The following is an 18407-nucleotide window of genomic DNA, read 5'->3' as shown; positions in this document are numbered from 1 at the left end:
TTCTCTTTGCAAACATTTGTCTTACAGATGCAGTGGAAACTATTGAGGTTTCCTGCTGATCAGATATTAATAATTTTAAGCCCATTATATGTTCGAAATCTGGCATCAAACTGGAAAACAATATTCTTGTTTCAAGACAAAAACCTGATGTCACCCAAAATGGTCTTGGTGGAGACCCTGATCAAGAAGGTGCTGAATTTGACAAATTTGAAGAGAAAAGTAGTATTGCTAAAGGGAAACAGAATCAAAACAATACTTGATTTGGAATTCGTAATAAAAAAAACTCCAACGAAAAGAATAGTTATATGCAATCCTAATAGTAAATCAATCCGGAAAGATTTCTAGCTGAGTATAAAAGAAAATTGAGGCATAGGAAAAAAACAAAAAAACCTAAGATGAAGAGGTCCTGTGTTTCAACGAAACTGTATGTACTTTTGGTCTTTTGTAAACGTTCCACAATACTGGTGCTAGACTATTCTTCCATTGTAGACCCAGATGACACAAACTCTTGCACAGATGTGGTACACAATTAACAAGATAATTTCACCATAATGAGATTCCTTTTTGGAAGCATATTTCAGAATTATTCGTCTTTACCTTTACACCAGCAAAGAATTCATTGCTTTCCATACTCTGACTTTGAAATTCTGGATGTTCCAGGAAGAAGCTTGAACAACTGCAATAAATCTGTCAATCAAAAATAAATAACCAACACTGAATATTTGTTAGGTTCTCGTCGCTTCAATGACGTCCATTTTTTAGCACAAACATGTAATTTCACACTTTTCTAAAGATCTAGTTATGTTTCAATAAAAACAACACCAGTGTATGCATGTGTGTGTCATTCACACTGACATTTTGAAATGAGTCGGGAACCATAGGTAAGGCATCTGTAAATTATTTCGGAAGACATGCATACAACAAAAGTAAATGGAGGCAACACAAAATTAAGAGTTAAAAAGGAAATGGATCAAAGATAATTTAAAAAAAAATAACCTTGTAGCATTGTACAATTTTTGAATGAGGGTAGACATCTTTAATGAAAAGATACGTCTCAAATTCCAGTTTAGCAGCAGACATGAAAATGTTGGTCAATTGAAAGGTGTTTCCTTTGATTTCATTCTATAACACAATTTTAATTAATAGATTAGTTCCATGCACACATACATAAACATTCCATTTTACGCACACAACACAGACAAGGGAGGATATGTGCTCTAATGGATCCGTTGGGGACTTTGAAACAAGGGATTCTGGATTCTGACATAGCCGAGTGCCTACTTTAGGCTTGTGGTTGCCGGTGGGGGCTACAAGCACCTATTTTTGGGGACCAGAACCTATTTATCCGCATGTGATATCTACCAATAGCAAGAGACGGAGAATCACACAAAGCGGAAAGACAGAGAGAGAAGGAAGAGAAAGACGGAAAAACTGTCACCTAGGGAGAAAACTAGAGCCTGCAAGAGTGAGATAAAGGGAGAGGGGGTGTATGGTATTGAATTAAAGAGGCCGGAGATAAATTGAAGGTTTCTCAGCTTTGGAATTCTGCGGCCAATGTGTAATGCCACCGGCTTCTGAGCAGAGCTCTGGCCACCAGCACTCATTCATTTACAGATGAATCACTGGCCCAGCCTCAGCACTTGATTCAACATTTTATCATCTTAGCCTCCTTAAACATGTGATCTTGTTTCCTCCCTCCTTTTAATGTGCAGCATTTCAGCTAGGTTCGGGCTATATAATACCAACTTTCTTGGGAAAAAGGTAGTTTAAGATGGTACAAGTTCTCTGACATTTATTTTTTTAGATGGAAAAGTTTGCCAAAGTACTTAAACTTAATTTGTTCTACAAACACGTTTAACATAATTAGCACTTCTAACTGAAGCGCCAAGAATAACAAATCCTTGGTATACATCGTGATCTGCAAGCATGTGTGTGAAGGGGTCCACAGACTGCTATTTTAACCAACCTATTTTCCTTTCGGGGTCAAACCGAGTTTGGCGGGTTATTACAACATGAAAGTGAGCTGAGCTATTATGACTAGCAATAATCTGGCGGTGAACTCAAAGGTTAACCATGTGTAAAATGGGTATCATGAACATTTTATGAGATTCACAGCATGAACAATGCATCATTTTAAAATACATATTAGGCAACGTTGAAAAGAAAATTGCTTCCCATGGTATCATTCAGTGCAGCCGTGTGTTTAAATATCCTATAAGGTTACAATTGAGCTTATTATGTGATCGTGATTTTTGCATTAATGTTTAAACAAGGATTTTCAAAGCCAATAGGTCTGATCATTATTGCCATTTATAAGCAGACCTTTTCGCTTTCCAATGACAAGGCTTTAACCTAAATTACGAAACACCTCTATTTAAAGGGATAATAAAACTAATTGTACAGCAATAGTGAAAGTGTTTACTGTCATTACAATTATTTAGAACATACAACGCAACAATGGCATAAACCGCCTTTGTACACATCTCACAGAGATTAACAATATGCAACGCAGCAATACAACAAGCATGTTATATTACTACGTAGTTAGACCTGAACTCTGGTATGGGGTGGGTGTAATTCAGTTTATGTATTAGTTTGCTGCCTGAGTTCAATACCCGTAGGATGTGTATGACAAGACATAGGTTAAGGCATAATTTGTTTTGTTACCACAAATCTTGTTTTAAATCTTTGCTGTAGAAACTCTAAGGTAAGAGTTTGCTCCAATGAGGCTGCTTGGAGGTGTATACAGTTGGACTGTCAGAACACAGTGCGGTACAGTATTTTATAATGATTTACTTATCTGCCAAACAAAAGCTGTTACTGTGCCTAATGGAATGAATTTACTAATGCTCATGTTATCTACTGCCTTCAGCAACTAGCAGGCGTTCAAAATATCACAAGATAACATGAAACACACTCAAAACCAAACTGCATTGCTTTATTTTGTTTGATTCCTGACCAAAGCTCTTTGGTGCCGTGTACTAGCAAATGGATGTTGAAGGAAATTGGGTTATTAGTTATGCAGGATGTGGGGTCTGTGCAAGTAATAGGTCCACAACTTATCCCTACTGGGAACCAAGCACCCCATTGTACCACTTGACTCTCTCAGGTTAGTGAAGCAGAGCCGCCCAAGGCTTGTTAAGAGGAGGTGATGCGGGATAGTAATCGCCATTCACTATCAAACAGTAAGAACTCTGAATAAATGATTGTCCAGTCAGTTCCGTTTCTTTAGAAAAGGAAAAGTATATTCATTATACAGGAAAGTACCCTCTTTTTGGCATTGTTACCCCCACTTTTTGCCTGTTAGTATGTTTTGACTGTGTTCACAGGATCCTGCTAACCAGGACCTCAGTGACTGTGCTCTCTGGATCTACATGTGGTTGCTTGGCACTTCACCCACCCTACATTTGGCATACTGGTACCCCCATATAAGTCCCTAGTATATGGTACCCAGGTACACAGGGCATTGGGGCACCAGGATTTGCCTATGGGCTGCAGCATGTATTATGCCACCATGGGAGCCCATGTACAGTGTGACTGCAAGCCTGTCATTGCAGCCTGCATGAAAAGGTGCATGCACCCTATCACTTCAGGTCACTGCACTAGGTCACTGCAAGTCACCCCTATGGTAGACCCTCCTAGCCCAGATGGCAGGGTGCAGGTACCTGTATGTGAGGGCACCCCTGCATGAGCAGAGGTGCCCTTATGAACTCCAGCTCCATTATCCTGGAATTCGTAAGTGCGGGGATACCATTTTACGCGTGTACTGGGCACAGATCACTCACTACCTGTGTCCAGCTACTTAATAGTAACTTCGAACCTGGGCATGTTTGGTATCAAACATGCTGGAATCATACCCCAACACTGTTGCCAGTATGGGCTGTATGATTCCATGCACTCTGGGGCTCCTTAGAGGAACTCCAGCATTGCTCCTACCAGCTTCCTGTGGTTTTCTTGGCATCCAACGCTGCTGCCACCCCTCAGATGAGTTTCTGCCCTCCTGCTGCTTGACCAGCTCAAGCAGAGGAAGGCAGAACAAAGGATTTCCTGTGGGAGAGGGAGGTAACACCATTTCCCTTAGAAATAGGTGTCACATGGCTTGAGATGGGTAGCCTACCCAAGCCACTGACTGGTATGCGTTGAAGGGCACATTTGGTGCCCTCCTTGCGTAAACCGGTTTGCACCAGTCCTGGGACCTTCAGTCCCTGCTCTGGAGCGAAACTGGACAATGGAAAGAGGAATAACCACTCCCCTGTCCATCACCACCCCAGGGGTGGTGCCTAGAGCCCCTCCAGGTGGCCAGTTGATTCTGCCATCTTGAATCCAAGGTAGGCAGAGGCCTCTGGGAGCATCTGAGTGGCCAGGACAGGCAGGTGACATCACAGCCCCCTCCTGATACGTGGTCACACTGCTAGGTGACCAATCCTCCTTCCTGGGCTATTTAGGGTCTCCCTCTTGGATGAGTCCTCAGATTTGACATGCAAGATTCCAACAGGATCCCTCTGCATCGTTTGCTTCACCTCTGGGCACTGGAACTGCAACTGGACCCTCCAGGAACCGACAATCTGCATCCACATCGACGACTCTGCTTGCAACATTGTTCACACAGCTCCTTCTAGCAACTGTGGCATTTCCCTGGATGTGCATCCTCTGAGGGTGACAAGTCTTCAGTCTGCTTGAGAAGAAAGAAGGATCTCCATTAGAGTGAAGGAGTCACTCCCCTGCATTCCCAGGCACCAACTGCAACGACGATGGGCTGTATGGATCTCCTCTCCTTCAGAGCTGTGTGGATCCTGCATCAGGGGTGGTGGTCTGGAGTGGTCCCTTCGCTCCTCTCTACCAGCTTTCCAACTTTGGAGATGGTAAGCCCTTGCCTGTTCATGCAGGACAGTACCCCATGCACTGTATCTCTTGCAACTACCACAGCTTGTTGGCATCTCCTCCAATAGACCTGAAGGCTCCATGTAGCCCCAGCCCCCAGCACTCTTCCCTGTGATGCACAGTCCTCTGTGTGCTTCTCCAGCAATGTGGGACTCCTTTCTAGGTGTACTGCATGGGCCTCACCTCGACTCCTGTTCTTGCTGCCTGTGGGTCGCATGTCGGGGCTGCCTCCTCTTCCTGTGACTCTACTCACTGCTGAGAGTCACGAGGGACTCCCCTTCATGGGTTGAGTCCCCCTGGTCCTTGCTGGTCCCCAGTAGCTCTTCATTTCTTCTTCCACAAAAGTTGCCTTTCCCAAGGATTGTTGGTGGTTTTTCCACACCTCAGACTGACTGCAATCCTTCTTCCGAAGTGGGACATCAACTGCATCACTTCTGGAACTCTTCAGCTGCTCTAGTGCTGCACTGCTGACTGTCTTCGTCCACTGTCGACCTGCTCCTGCATCCAGAGATGGGTGGGTAGTGGCTCCTGCCATTACCGGACACTCCTACGTGAACTGGATATAGTCTCCTTCCCTTACAGGTCTTCTTCTAGGATCCACCTTTGGTTTCTTGTAGACTTGTCTGAATCTTGCATTATCCTCTTCTGAAGTCCTGTTGGTGGGTTTGGGGAAAACCAGATACTTACCTCTTTTCTCCTGGTTGCTGGGGGGCACTCAAATACTTACCTTGTAGGCTTCCTAGTTCTCCCTGGTCCCCTCTACCGATTCCACTTTCTTGAGTTGGGGCCCGACGTTTGACTTGTAATGTGTTCATATTAGTGTGTTTACTCACCTCCAGTTGAGGTATTGCAGATACAGTATTTTGGTATTTGTGTTACCACAATGAAGTATCTTTATTTTTGTGACACTGTGTGGTGCCCTCATGTGTGTAAGTGCTGTGTGATCACAGTGGTATTGCATAAGCTTTGCATGTCTCCTAGATAAGTCTTGGCTGCTCATCCACAGCTACCTCTAGAGAGCCCTGGTTTCCTAGACACAGCCTACACCTCACTAATAGGTGATACCTGGACCTGGTATAAAGTGACAACAACATAGGTGCTCACCACACACCAGGCCAGCTTCCTACATATTATACACATGAATAAATATTATGCTTTGTTTTACTAATATATAAATAAACCAGATCAAAAATACCCTATGACACCCTATGTCACTACAAAATCACATTTGAACTCAAAGGGTAATGACCCATAAAATCAGAGTGACTCCCCCACCTACACAAGACAACATATAAAAAAATGGGGTATTGTGATAGCTACAACAGTCTATTGGTTTTAACAAGGGCTCACCATATTACAAGAACAGCAAACTACATATTAAAAATACCATAATTGTGTGCGCAAATGCACTAAGCAAGAATAACCATATGTAGATCCAATAATTAATGTCAATAGCATATATAAAACTTGATCAGTAGCCGTTGTCAACATTGTTATATTAATAAAGCATTTTAAAATTAACATAACATGTCTGCGTGCTTTTATATACTTTCAGACCACATAACGGCAACCATAAAAACAACCCCTAGAGGGTGCCACTTTCAGGCAGCATTAAATTCAGCCACAAAACCAACCCCTGGAAGGTGCTGCACTCTATGTGCCTTCTTTATACATTATCATGACACAATTAAGGCAGCCATTAAACCCCTCCTTTGTGGGTGCTGGAGGTCTCCTTGCCTAAAATATGGTATACCTTGCAGGGAGTGGGTTCCACTGGCTGTCTGTGCCACCTTTCCTCCTTGAATCTGTGTCTGGGCACAGGAGTTCAGAGTTTTCCTCCAACTGGTCCCTATAGGAGTAAGAGGGCCAGCCTCACTGGATCCTCGAGAGGCCCACTGCTCCTGGGGCCAACTGGGGGCATAGCCCTTATTCCTTTTGGGCATCAGGGTGTTTGTTCTCCCTGTTGTCCATGGCTGTTGCAGTCCCAGGGCCCAGAAGCAAAAAGCACCAACAGCTTTTTCTCTCCCTTGTGCAAGAATTCTTAAAAGTGGGTGGAAGGTTCTAGAGGCCAGGCCCTGGCCATTCCTAGGATGTAACATCTCCTCTTCACCCCTGTCTAACCCTCCTGCCCAGCACGCTGGGAAAGTTCAAGATGGTGTCATCCATTAGTCGCTGGTCACATCTGCTCTTGGAGGCTCGGCTCAGACTCTTGCTGACATCACTACCAGGGCCTCCCCCACCAAAACACCAATGAGGACCCCTCCTACTATGCTGACTCCAGTTATCTAGGCTCCCGCCTTTGTACGAGGGCTGTGGACAGCCAAGGCACACTGAACAGTGTGACAGGTTATTAACAGATGCAGCTTTTAATCTCCACCCTTCCCCCCTCAGGAGCTGAGAGAATCACTACTAAGTATTTATTTTTGTGTGAGACAGACTTAGGGGGTCATTCTTACTTTGGCGGGCGGCAGAGGCCGCCCGCCAAAGTAACCCCGTCAGAACACCGCACCGCGGTCGAAAGACCGCTGCGGTGATTCTGAGATTTGCCCTGGGCTGGCGGGCGGCCGCCAAAAGGCCGCCCGCCAGCCCAGGGCAAATCAACCTTCCCACGAGGACGCGGCTCAGAATTGAGCCGGCGTAGTGGGAAGGTGCGACGGGTGCAGTGGCATCCGTCGCGTATTTCAGTGTCTGCATAGCAGACACTGAAATACTTTGCCATTGGCATGGGCACTGCAGGGGCCCCCAGGGGCCCCGCGGCACCCCCTACCGCCATCCTGTTCATGGAGGATTCAGAAGGGCAGCGGTAAACCGGCAGGAGCACCGCCAGCCTGTCGGCGGTGCTCCCGTGGCCGGTGACCCTGGCGGTCACCGGCCGCCAGGGTCAGAATCAGGCCCTTAATTCCCTCTACTAGGGCAAAATGTAAATGTACAACTATGATCTCAGGACATGCGAATATGAACTGTGTGCATCTTTTCCTCCCCAGCTTCATACCTCACTGGACTTTGTAGACCCAAGGGAAGCAAGACTGCGTTCTAAGGCAGATATTTCCCTATGTATATAATAAAGTGTGACTGCAGACAAAACAGTAAATTACATTGACATTACCTATAAGTGCCCACTAATAGTATAAGGCCTATCCCGGGTCAATATATAACCCTGTGGCGTCCTCTCTGTGGCAGTCTACCTGTGTGTGCTGTTTCTGGGCTGTGCATGATGGTAGTCTCACATGGGCAGTCCACACACGTGTACACACGTGTGCACATGTTCACATGTAACCAGCCAAGAGCCCCTTACCCTAGCTGCGTTGCCACAGCCTTAAACCTGAAATCAACTGAGTGTGTTTGTCTGCCCAATTCTCCCTTTAGCAATGGCTGCCATAACAGAGATAGGTGGCTCTGTTCATCAACAAAAGTAGCACATGACTGCACACCAAACACTTGTCTTCATCGTTACAGTAATTTCACACACAGTGGAACCTTTGCAGTCAGGTGTCAGCACCAGACTTGGTTGACATAGTACCATCTTCTGATACACAGTAGCTGACAGATGTAGTGTACCTAGGCCACAGTCCTGAAACATTGAAGCATGACACTGTCTGCTTTAATGTATGTAACACATGATAGCTGTATTGGTGTATACTTTATTGATAATGCTGTTCTGAGAATCCGAAATACTAATGAGAAATAGAATCTCTGCCACACAGACTATGTTATGCCTCAATTACGTACAGGCACTTGCATTAATCCGACCCCTCCGTCCTCGCTTCATATGATCACATCAAGAGGCTGCATTGCCTCCAGCGACACTTATCACCATACAATCAATAATCTAAATGAGCCCTCCACCCATCATGTTTGTGAGTGCACAAGGCACAACCAACAGTACTTGGCCTAGAATGGAAAAGAGCAGAAGGAGGAAATTAAGGAATTGATGCAAGGGAGTAGGACTAGGAGTAATGCAATTATCAGTAAGTGAACAAAGTATAACCTCTTCATTCCTCCCTCACGTGAATTTATAATATTATGATATGTACCAAAACAATTCTAGCACAACTAAGGCTGCATGAGCAAATTAAGCCTTTAATCTTACATTTCCAAAACACACAACCTTCCTCTATTCCCTTGATAGAGAAAATGACTTCAGAACCAAAAATATCCTTTAAGTCCATCTGTTATTTAATCCTGTAATGATTAACAAAAGTACTAGGTGCAGCCCCCATGTGGTGGCTCCTCAAAACTCTGCAATAGGAGCCATCTGAATTGCTGTAACAGTAGCTGAGATGCCCCTCGTATATCTGTCATGAGCCCTGTAAGGAAATGCCTCCTTGGCATGGTTGCCCCCTGACTTTTTGCCTTTGCTGATGCTATGTTTACAATTGAAAGTGTGCTGAGGCCTGCTAACCAGGCCCCAGCACCAGTGTTCTTTCCCTAACCTGTACTTTTGTATCCACAATTGGCAGACCCTGGCATCCAGATAAGTCCCTTGTAACTGGTACTTCTAGTACCAAGGGCCCTGATGCCAAGGAAGGTCTCTAAGGGCTGCAGCATGTCTTATGCCACCCTGGAGACCTCTCACTCAGCACAGACACCCTGCTTGCCAGCTTGTGTGTGCTAGTGAGAACAAAACGAGTAAGTCGACATGGCACTCCCCTCAGGGTGCCATGCCAGCCTCTCACTGCCTATGCAAGTATAGGTCAGTCACCCCTCTAGCAGGCCTTACAGCCCTAAGGCAGGGTGCACTATACCATAGGTGAGGGTACCAGTGCATGAGCATGGTACCCCTACAGTGTCTAAACAAAACCTTAGACATTGTAAGTGCAGGGTAGCCATAAGAGTATATGGTCTGGGAGTTTGTCAAACACGAACTCCACAGCACCATAATGGCTACACTGAAAACTGGGAAGTTTGGTATCAAACTTCTCAGCACAATAAATGCACACTGATGCCAGTGTACATTTTATTGCAAAATACACCCCAGAGGGCACCTTAGAGGTGCCCCCTGAAACTTAACCGACTGTCTGTGTAGGCTGACTAGTTCCAGCAGCCTGCCACACTAGAGACATGTTGCTGGCCCCATGGGGAGAGTGCCTTTGTCACTCTGAGGCCAGTAACAAAGCCTGCACTGGGTGGAGATGCTAACACCTCCCCCAGGCAGGAGCTGTAACACCTGGCGGTGAGCCTCAAAGGCTCACCCCTTTGTCACAGCCCAGCAGGGCACTCCAGCTTAGTGGAGTTGCCCGCCCCCTCCGGCCACGGCCCCCACTTTTGGCGGCAAGGCTGGAGGGAACAAAGAAAGCAACAAGGAGGAGTCACTGGCCAGTCAGGACAGCCGCTAAGGTGTCCTGAGCTGAGGTGACTCTAACTTTTAGAAATCCTCCATCTTGCAGATGGAGGATTCCCCCAATAGGATTAGGGATGTGACCCCCTCCCCTTGGGAGGAGGCACAAAGAGGGTGTACCCACCCTCAGGGCTAGTAGCCATTGGCTACTAACCCCCCAGACCTAAACACGCCCTTAAATTTAGTATTTAAGGGCTTCCCTGAACCTAAGATTTTAGATTCCTGCAACAACAAGAAGAAGGACTGCCTAGCTGAAAACCCCTGCAGAGGAAGACCAGAAGACAACAACTGCCTTGGCTCCAGAAACTCACCGGCCTGTCTCCTGCCTTCCAAAGAACTCTGCTCCAGCGACGCCTTCCAAAGGGACCAGCGACCTCTGAATCCTCTGAGGACTGCCCTGCTTCGACGACGACAAGAAACTCCCGAGGACAGCGGACCTGCTCCAAAAAGACTGCAACTTTATCCAAAGGAGCAGCTTTAAAGAACCCTGCAATCTCCCCGCAAGAAGCGTGAGACTTGCAACACTGCACCCGGCGACCCCGACTCGGCTGGTGGAGAACCAACACCTCAGGGAGGACCCCCGGACTACTCTACGACTGTGAGTACCAAAACCTGTCCCCCCTGAGCCCCCACAGCGCCGCCTGCAGAGGGAATCCCGAGGCTTCCCCTGACCGCGACTCTCTGAAACCTAAGTCCCGACGCCTGGAAAAGACCCTGCACCCGCAGCCCCCAGGACCTGAAGGACCGGACTTTCACTGCAGAAGTGACCCCCAGGAGTCCCTCTCCCTTGCCCAAGTGGAGGTTTCCCCGAGGAAGCCCCCCCTTGCCTGCCTGCAGCGCTGAAGAGATCCCTTGATCTCTCATTGACTTCCATTGCGAACCCGACGCTTGTTCTAACTGCACCCGGCCGCCCCCGCGCCGCTGAGGGTGAAATTTCTGTGTGGGCTTGTGTCCCCCCGGTGCCCTACAAAACCCCCCTGGTCTGCCCTCCGAAGACGCGGGTACTTACCTGCTGGCAGACTGGAACCGGGGCACCCCCTTCTCTCCATTGAAGCCTATGCGTTTTGGGCACCACTTTGAACTCTGCACCTGACCGGCCCTGAGCTGCTGGTGTGGTAACTTTGGGGTTGCTCTGAACCCCCAACGGTGGGCTACCTTGGACCAAGAACTGAACCCTGTAAGTGTCTTACTTACCTGGTAAAACTAACAAATACTTACCTCCCCCAGGAACTGTGAAAATTGCACTGTGTCCACTTTTGAAATAGCTATTTGTGAATAACTTGAAAAGTATACATGCAATTGAAATGATTCAAAGTTCCTAATGTACTTACCTGCAATACCTTTCAAACAAGATATTACATGTTAAATTTGAACCTGTGGTTCTTAAAATAAACTAAGAAAAGATATTTTTCTATAACAAAACCTATTGGCTGGATTTGTCTCTGAGTGTGTGTACCTCATTTATTGTCTATGTATATGTACAACAAATGCTTAACACTACTCCTTGGATAAGCCTACTGCTCGACCACACTACCACAAAATAGAGCATTAGTATTATCTCTTTTTACCACTATTTTACCTCTAAGGGGAACCCTTGGACTCTGTGCATGCTATTCCTTACTTTGAAATAGCACATACAGAGCCAACTTCCTACATTGGTGGATCAGCGGTGGGGTACAAGACTTTGCATTTGCTGGACTACTCAGCCAATACCTGATCACACGACAAATTCCAAAATTGTCATTAGAAATTGATTTATGCAATTTTAAAAGTTTTCTAAATTCTTAAAAGTCCTGCTAGGGCCTTGTGTTAGTCCCTGTTAGCATTTCTTTTAGAGTTTAAAAGTTTGTTAAAAGTTTGAATTAGATTCTAGAACCAGTTTTAGTTTCTTAAAAAGTATTCCAACTTTTAGAAGCATAATGTCTAGCACAGATGTGAATGTGGTGGAACTCGACACCACACCTTACCTCCATCTACAGATGAGAGAGCTAAGGTCACTCTGTAAACTAAAGAAAATAACAATGGGCTCCAAACCTACCAAAGTACAGCTCCAGGAGCTTTTGGCAGAGTTTGAAAAAGCCAACCCCTCTGAGGATGGCAACTCAGAGGATGAAGATAGTGACTTGGAGGGAAATTCCCCCCCTCCAGTCCTACTTAGGGAGAGCAGGGCTTCTCAAGCCCTGACTCCACAAATAATAGTCAGAGATGCAGGTTCCCTCACAGGAGGGACCAACAACTCTGAAATCACTGAGGATAACTCCAGTGAAGAGGACATCCAGTTAGCCAGGATGGCCAAAAGATTGGCTTTGGAAAGACAGATCCTAGCCATAGAAAGGGAAAGACAAGAGATGGGCCTAGGACCCATCAATGGTGGCAGCAACATAACTAGAGTCAGAGATTCTCCTGACATGTTGAAAATCCCCAAAGGGATTGTAACTAAATATGAAGATGGTGATGACATCACCAAATGGTTCACAGCTTTTGAGAGGGCTTGTGTAACCAGAAAAGTAAACAAATCTCACTGGGGTGCTCTCCTTTGGGAAATGTTCACAGGAAAGTGTAGGGATAGACTCCTCACACTCTCTGGAAAAGATGCAGAATCTTATGACCTCATGAAGGGTACCCTGATTGAGGGCTTTGGATTCTCCACTGAGGAGTATAGGATTAGATTCAGGGGGCTCAAAAATCCTCGAGCCAGACCTGGGTTGACTTTGTAGACTACTCAGTAAAAACACTAGATGGTTGGATTCAAGGCAGTGGTGTAAGTAATTATGATGGGCTGTACAATTTATTTGTGAAAGAACACCTGTTAAGTAATTGTTTCAATGATAAACTGCATCAGCATCTGGTAGACCTAGGACCAATTTCTCCCCAAGAATTGGGAAAGAAGGCGGACCATTGGGTCAAGACAAGGGTGTCCAAAACTTCCACAGGGGGTGACCAAAAGAAAAGGGTCACAAAACCTCCCCAGGGGAAGGGTGGTGAGACAGCCAAAAATAAAAATAGTAAAGAGTCTTCTACAGGCCCCCAAAAACCTGCACAGGAGGGTGGGCCCAGAGCCTCTTCACCAAACAATCCTGGGTACAAGGGTAAAAACTTTGATCCCAAAAAGGTCTGGTGTCGAAACTGTAGTCAGTCTGGACACCAAACTGGAGACAAGGCCTGTCCCAAGAAAAGTTCCACTCCAAACTCCAATCCAGGTAACACTGGAATGGCTAGTCTCCAAGTGGGATCAACAGTGTGCCCAGAGCAAATCAGGGTCCACACTGAAGCTACTCTAGTCTCTGAGGGTGGGGTGGATTTAGCCACACTAGCTGCCTGGCCGCCTAACATGCAAAAATACAGGCAGCAGCTCTTTATTAATGGGACAAGTGTAGAGGGCCTGAGGGATACAGGTGCCAGTGTCACCATGGTGACAGAGAAACTGGTTTCCCCTGGCCAATACCTGACTGGAAAAACCTATACAGTCACCAACGCTGACAATCAGACTAAAGCACATCCCATGGCAATGGTAACTTTAGAATGGGGAGGGGTCAATGGCCTGAAACAGGTGGTGGTCTCCTCAAACATCCCAGTAGACTGTCTGCTTGGAAATGACCTGGAGTCCTCAGCATGGGCTGAGGTAGAACTAAAAACCCATGCAGCCATGCTGGGTATCCCTGAACTGGTGTGTGTAAAAACAAGAGCACAGTGCAAGGCACAGGGTGAAAAAGTAGAGCTGGAGTCTGGAAGAAAGGCCCAGCCTACAAAGAGAAAAGGAAAGTCAGTTGGGAAACCAACTGCAAAACAGTCAGAAAAAGAGAACCTCTCTTCTCAGGAAGAAGTTCTGCCCTCTGAGGGAACTGAGCCTTTGGAGCTTGAACCTTATCAGGTTGAGCTCTTAGGCCCAGGGGGACCCTCAAGGGAGGAGCTGTGTAAGGGACAAGAAACCTGTCCCTCTCTTGAAGGCCTTAGGCAGCAAGCTGCTGAAGAGTCCAAGGGCAAGAAAAATGGAACACATAGGGTCTATTGGGAAGATGGACTCCTGTACACTGAGGCCAGAGACCCCAAACCTGGTGCCACTAGGAGAGTGGTAGTGCCTCAGTTGTTCAGAGAGTTTATTCTGACCTTAGCCCATGATATTCCCCTTGCTGGGCATTTGGGACAAACCAAGACGTGGGAGAGGTTAGTCAACCACTTCTACTGACCCAATATGTCCCACAAGGTTAAGGAGTTTTGCCTCTCCTGCCCCACCTGTCAAGCCAGTGGTAAGACAGGTGGGCATCCAAAGGCCCCCCTCATTCCACTTCCAGTGGCGGGGGTCCCCTTTGAAAGAGTGGGTGTGGACATAGTTGGTCCACTAGAACCTCCCACAGCCTCAGGAAATATGTATATCCTAGTAGTAGTGGATCATGCTACTAGGTATCCTGAAGCTATTCCCCTTAGGTCAACTACTGCCCCTGCAGTAGCCAAGGCCCTCATTGGTATCTTTACCAGAGTGGGTTTCCCTAAGGAGGTGGTGTCTGACAGAGGTACCAACTTCATGTCAGCATACCTAAAACACATGTGGAATGAGTGTGGGGTGACTTACAAATTCACTACACCATACCATCCACAAACTAATGGCTTAGTTGAGAGATTCAACAAGACATTAAAAGGCATGATCATGGGGCTCCCAGAAAAGCTCAAAAGGAGATGGGATGTCCTCTTGCCATGTCTGCTTTTCGCTTACAGAGAGGTGCCACAGAAGGGAGTAGGATTCTCACCCTTTGAACTTCTGTTTGGTCACCCTGTAAGGGGACCACTTGCTCTTGTTAAAGAAGGCTGGGAGAGACCTCTTCATGAGCCTAAACAGGACATAGTGGACTATGTACTTGGCCTTCGCTCTAGAATGGCAGAGTACATGGAAAAGGCAAGCAAAAACCTTGAGGCCAGCCAACAGCTCCAGAAGTTTTGGTATGACCAAAAGGCTGCAATGGTTGAGTTCCAACCAGGGCAGAAAGTCTGGGTTCTGGAGCCTGTGGCTCCCAGGGCACTTCAGGACAAATGGAGTGGCCCTTACCCAGTGCTAGAAAGGAAGAGTCAGGTCACCTACCTGGTGGACCTGGGCACAAGCAGGAGCCCCAAGAGGGTGATCCATGTGAACCGCCTTAAGCTCTTCCATGACAGGGCTGATGTAAATCTGTTGATGGTAACAGATGAGGATCAGGAGGCAGAGAGTGAACCTCTCCCTGATCTTCTGTCATCAGACCCAAAAGATGGCTCAGTAGATGGAGTGATCTACTCAGACACCCTCTCTGGCCAACAGCAAGCTGATTGTAAGAGAGTCCTACAACAGTTTCCTGAACTCTTCTCCCTAACCCCTGGTCAGACACACCTGTGTACCCATGATGTGGACACAGGAGACAGCATGCCTGTCAAAAACAAAATTTTTTGGCAGTCTGACCATGTTAAGGAAAGCATCAAGGTGGAAGTCCACAAGATGCTGGAATTGGGAGTAATTGAGCGCTCTGACAGCCCCTGGGCTAGCCCAGTGGTCTTAGTCCCCAAACCTCACACCAAAGATGGAAAGAAAGAGATGAGGTTTTGTGTGGACTACAGAGGGCTCAACTCTGTCACCAAGACAGACGCCCATCCAATTCCTAGAGCTGATGAGCTCATAGACAAATTAGGTGCTGCCAAATTCTTAAGTACCTTTGACTTGACAGCAGGGTACTGGCAAATAAAAATGGCACCTGGAGCAAAAGAGAAAACAGCATTCTCCACACCTGATGGGCATTATCAGTTTACTGTTATGCCCTTTGGTTTAAAGAATGCCCCTGCCACCTTCCAAAGGTTGGTGAATCAAGTCCTTGCTGGTTTGGAGTCCTTTAGCACAGCTTATCTTGATGATATTGCTGTCTTTAGCTCCACCTGGCAGGATCACCTGGTCCACCTGAAGAAGGTTTTGAAGGCTCTGCAATCTGCAGGCCTCTCTATCAAGGCATCCAAATGCCAGATAGGGCAGGGAACTGTGGTTTACTTGGGCCACCTTGTAGGTGGAGGCCAAGTTCAGCCACTCCAACCCAAGATCCAGACTATTCTGGACTGGGTAGCTCCAAAAACCCAGACTCAAGTCAGGGCATTCCTTGGCTTGACTGGGTACTACAGGAGGTTTGTGAAGGGATATGGATCCATTGTGACAGCCCTCACTGAACTCACCTCCAAGAAAATGCCCAAGAAAGTGAACTGGACTGTAGAATGCCAACAGGCCTTTGACACCCTGAAACAAGCAATGTGCTCAGCACCAGTTCTAAAAGCTCCAGATTATTCTAAGCAGTTCATTGTGCAGACAGATGCCTCTGAACATGGGATAGGGGCAGTTTTGTCCCAAACAAATGATGATGGCCTTGACCAGCCTGTTGCTTTCATTAGCAGGAGGTTACTCCCCAGGGAGCAGCGTTGGAGTGCCATTGAGAGGGAGGCCTTTGCTGTGGTTTGGTCCCTGAAGAAGCTGAGACCATACCTCTTTGGGACTCACTTCCTAGTTCAAACTGACCACAGACCTCTCAAATGGCTGATGCAAATGAAAGGTGAAAATCCTAAACTGTTGAGGTGGTCCATCTCCCTACAGGGAATGGACTTTATAGTGGAACACAGACCTGGGACTGCCCATGTCAATGCAGATGGCCTTTCCAGGTTCTTCCACTTAGAAAATGAAGACTCTCTTGGGAAAGGTTAGTCTCATCCTCTTTCGTTTGGGGGGGGGGTTGTGTAAGGAAATGCCTCCTTGGCATGGTTGCCCCCTGACTTTTTGCCTTTGCTGATGCTATGTTTACAATTGAAAGTGTGCTGAGGCCTGCTAACCAGGCCCCAGCACCAGTGTTCTTTCCCTAACCTGTACTTTTGTATCCACAATTGGCAGACCCTGGCATCCAGATAAGTCCCTTGTAACTGGTACTTCTAGTACCAAGGGCCCTGATGCCAAGGAAGGTCTCTAAGGGCTGCAGCATGTCTTATACCACCCTGGAGACCTCTCACTCAGCACAGACACCCTGCTTGCCAGCTTGTGTGTGCTAGTGAGAACAAAACGAGTAAGTCGACATGGCACTCCCCTCAGGGTGCCATGCCAGCCTCTCACTGCCTATGCAAGTATAGGTCAGTCGCCCCTCTAGCAGGCCTTACAGCCCTAAGGCAGGGTGCACTATACCATAGGTGAGGGTACCAGTGCATGAGCATGGTACCCCTACAGTGTCTAAACAAAACCTTAGACATTGTAAGTGCAGGGTAGCCATAAGAGTATATGGTCTGGGAGTTTGTCAAACACGAACTCCACAGCACCATAATGGCTACACTGAAAACTGGGAAGTTTGGTATCAAACTTCTCAGCACAATAAATGCACACTGATGCCAGTGTACATTTTATTGCAAAATACACCCCAGAGGGCACCTTAGAGGTGCCCCCTGAAACTTAACCGACTGTCTGTGTAGGCTGACTAGTTCCAGCAGCCTGCCACACTAGAGACATGTTGCTGGCCCCATGGGGAGAGTGCCATTGTCACTCTGAGGCCAGTAACAAAGCCTGCACTGGGTGGAGATGCTAACACCTCCCCCAGGCAGGAGCTGTAACACCTGGCGGTGAGCCTCAAAGGCTCACCCCTTTGTCACAGCCCAGCAGGGCACTCCAGCTTAGTGGAGTTGCCCGCCCCCTCCGGCCACGGCCCCCACTTTTGGCGGCAAGGCTGGAGGGAACAAAGAAAGCAACAAGGAGGAGTCACTGGCCAGTCAGGACAGCCCCTAAGGTGTCCTGAGCTGAGGTGACTCTAACTTTTAGAAATCCTCCATCTTGCAGATGGAGGATTCCCCCAATAGGATTAGGGATGTGACCCCCTCCCCTTGGGAGGAGGCACAAAGAGGGTGTACCCACCCTCAGGGCTAGTAGCCATTGGCTACTAACCCCCCAGACCTAAACACGCCCTTAAATTTAGTATTTAAGGGCTTCCCTGAACCTAAGATTTTAGATTCCTGCAACAACAAGAAGAAGGACTGCCTAGCTGAAAACCCCTGCAGAGGAAGACCAGAAGACAACAACTGCCTTGGCTCCAGAAACTCACCGGCCTGTCTCCTGCCTTCCAAAGAACTCTGCTCCAGCGACGCCTTCCAAAGGGACCAGTGACCTCTGAATCCTCTGAGGACTGCCCTGCTTCGACGACGACAAGAAACTCCCGAG

At 47.2% G+C, this 18407-nt stretch overlaps 1 protein-coding gene across 2 annotated transcripts in view; it reads right to left on the bottom strand.

Annotated features, from left to right (window-relative positions):
* The window catches only part of VWDE (von Willebrand factor D and EGF domains), a 388413-nt gene that overhangs the window by 261351 nt on the left and 108655 nt on the right, over nucleotides 1-18407 (bottom strand). For both annotated transcript variants that reach the window (XM_069211824.1, XM_069211825.1), the window contains one exon: nucleotides 598-687. In XM_069211824.1, coding sequence (XP_069067925.1) covers nucleotides 598-687 — 90 coding nt within the window. The remainder of the gene's footprint in view (nucleotides 1-597; nucleotides 688-18407) is intronic.

The sequence above is a fragment of the Pleurodeles waltl genome, chromosome 10 (genome assembly GCF_031143425.1).
Source record: "Pleurodeles waltl isolate 20211129_DDA chromosome 10, aPleWal1.hap1.20221129, whole genome shotgun sequence".
NCBI lineage: Eukaryota > Metazoa > Chordata > Amphibia > Caudata > Salamandridae > Pleurodeles > Pleurodeles waltl.
The sequence above is the reverse complement of the archived record's forward strand: the minus strand, read 5'-3'. Positions and strand labels throughout refer to the sequence as shown.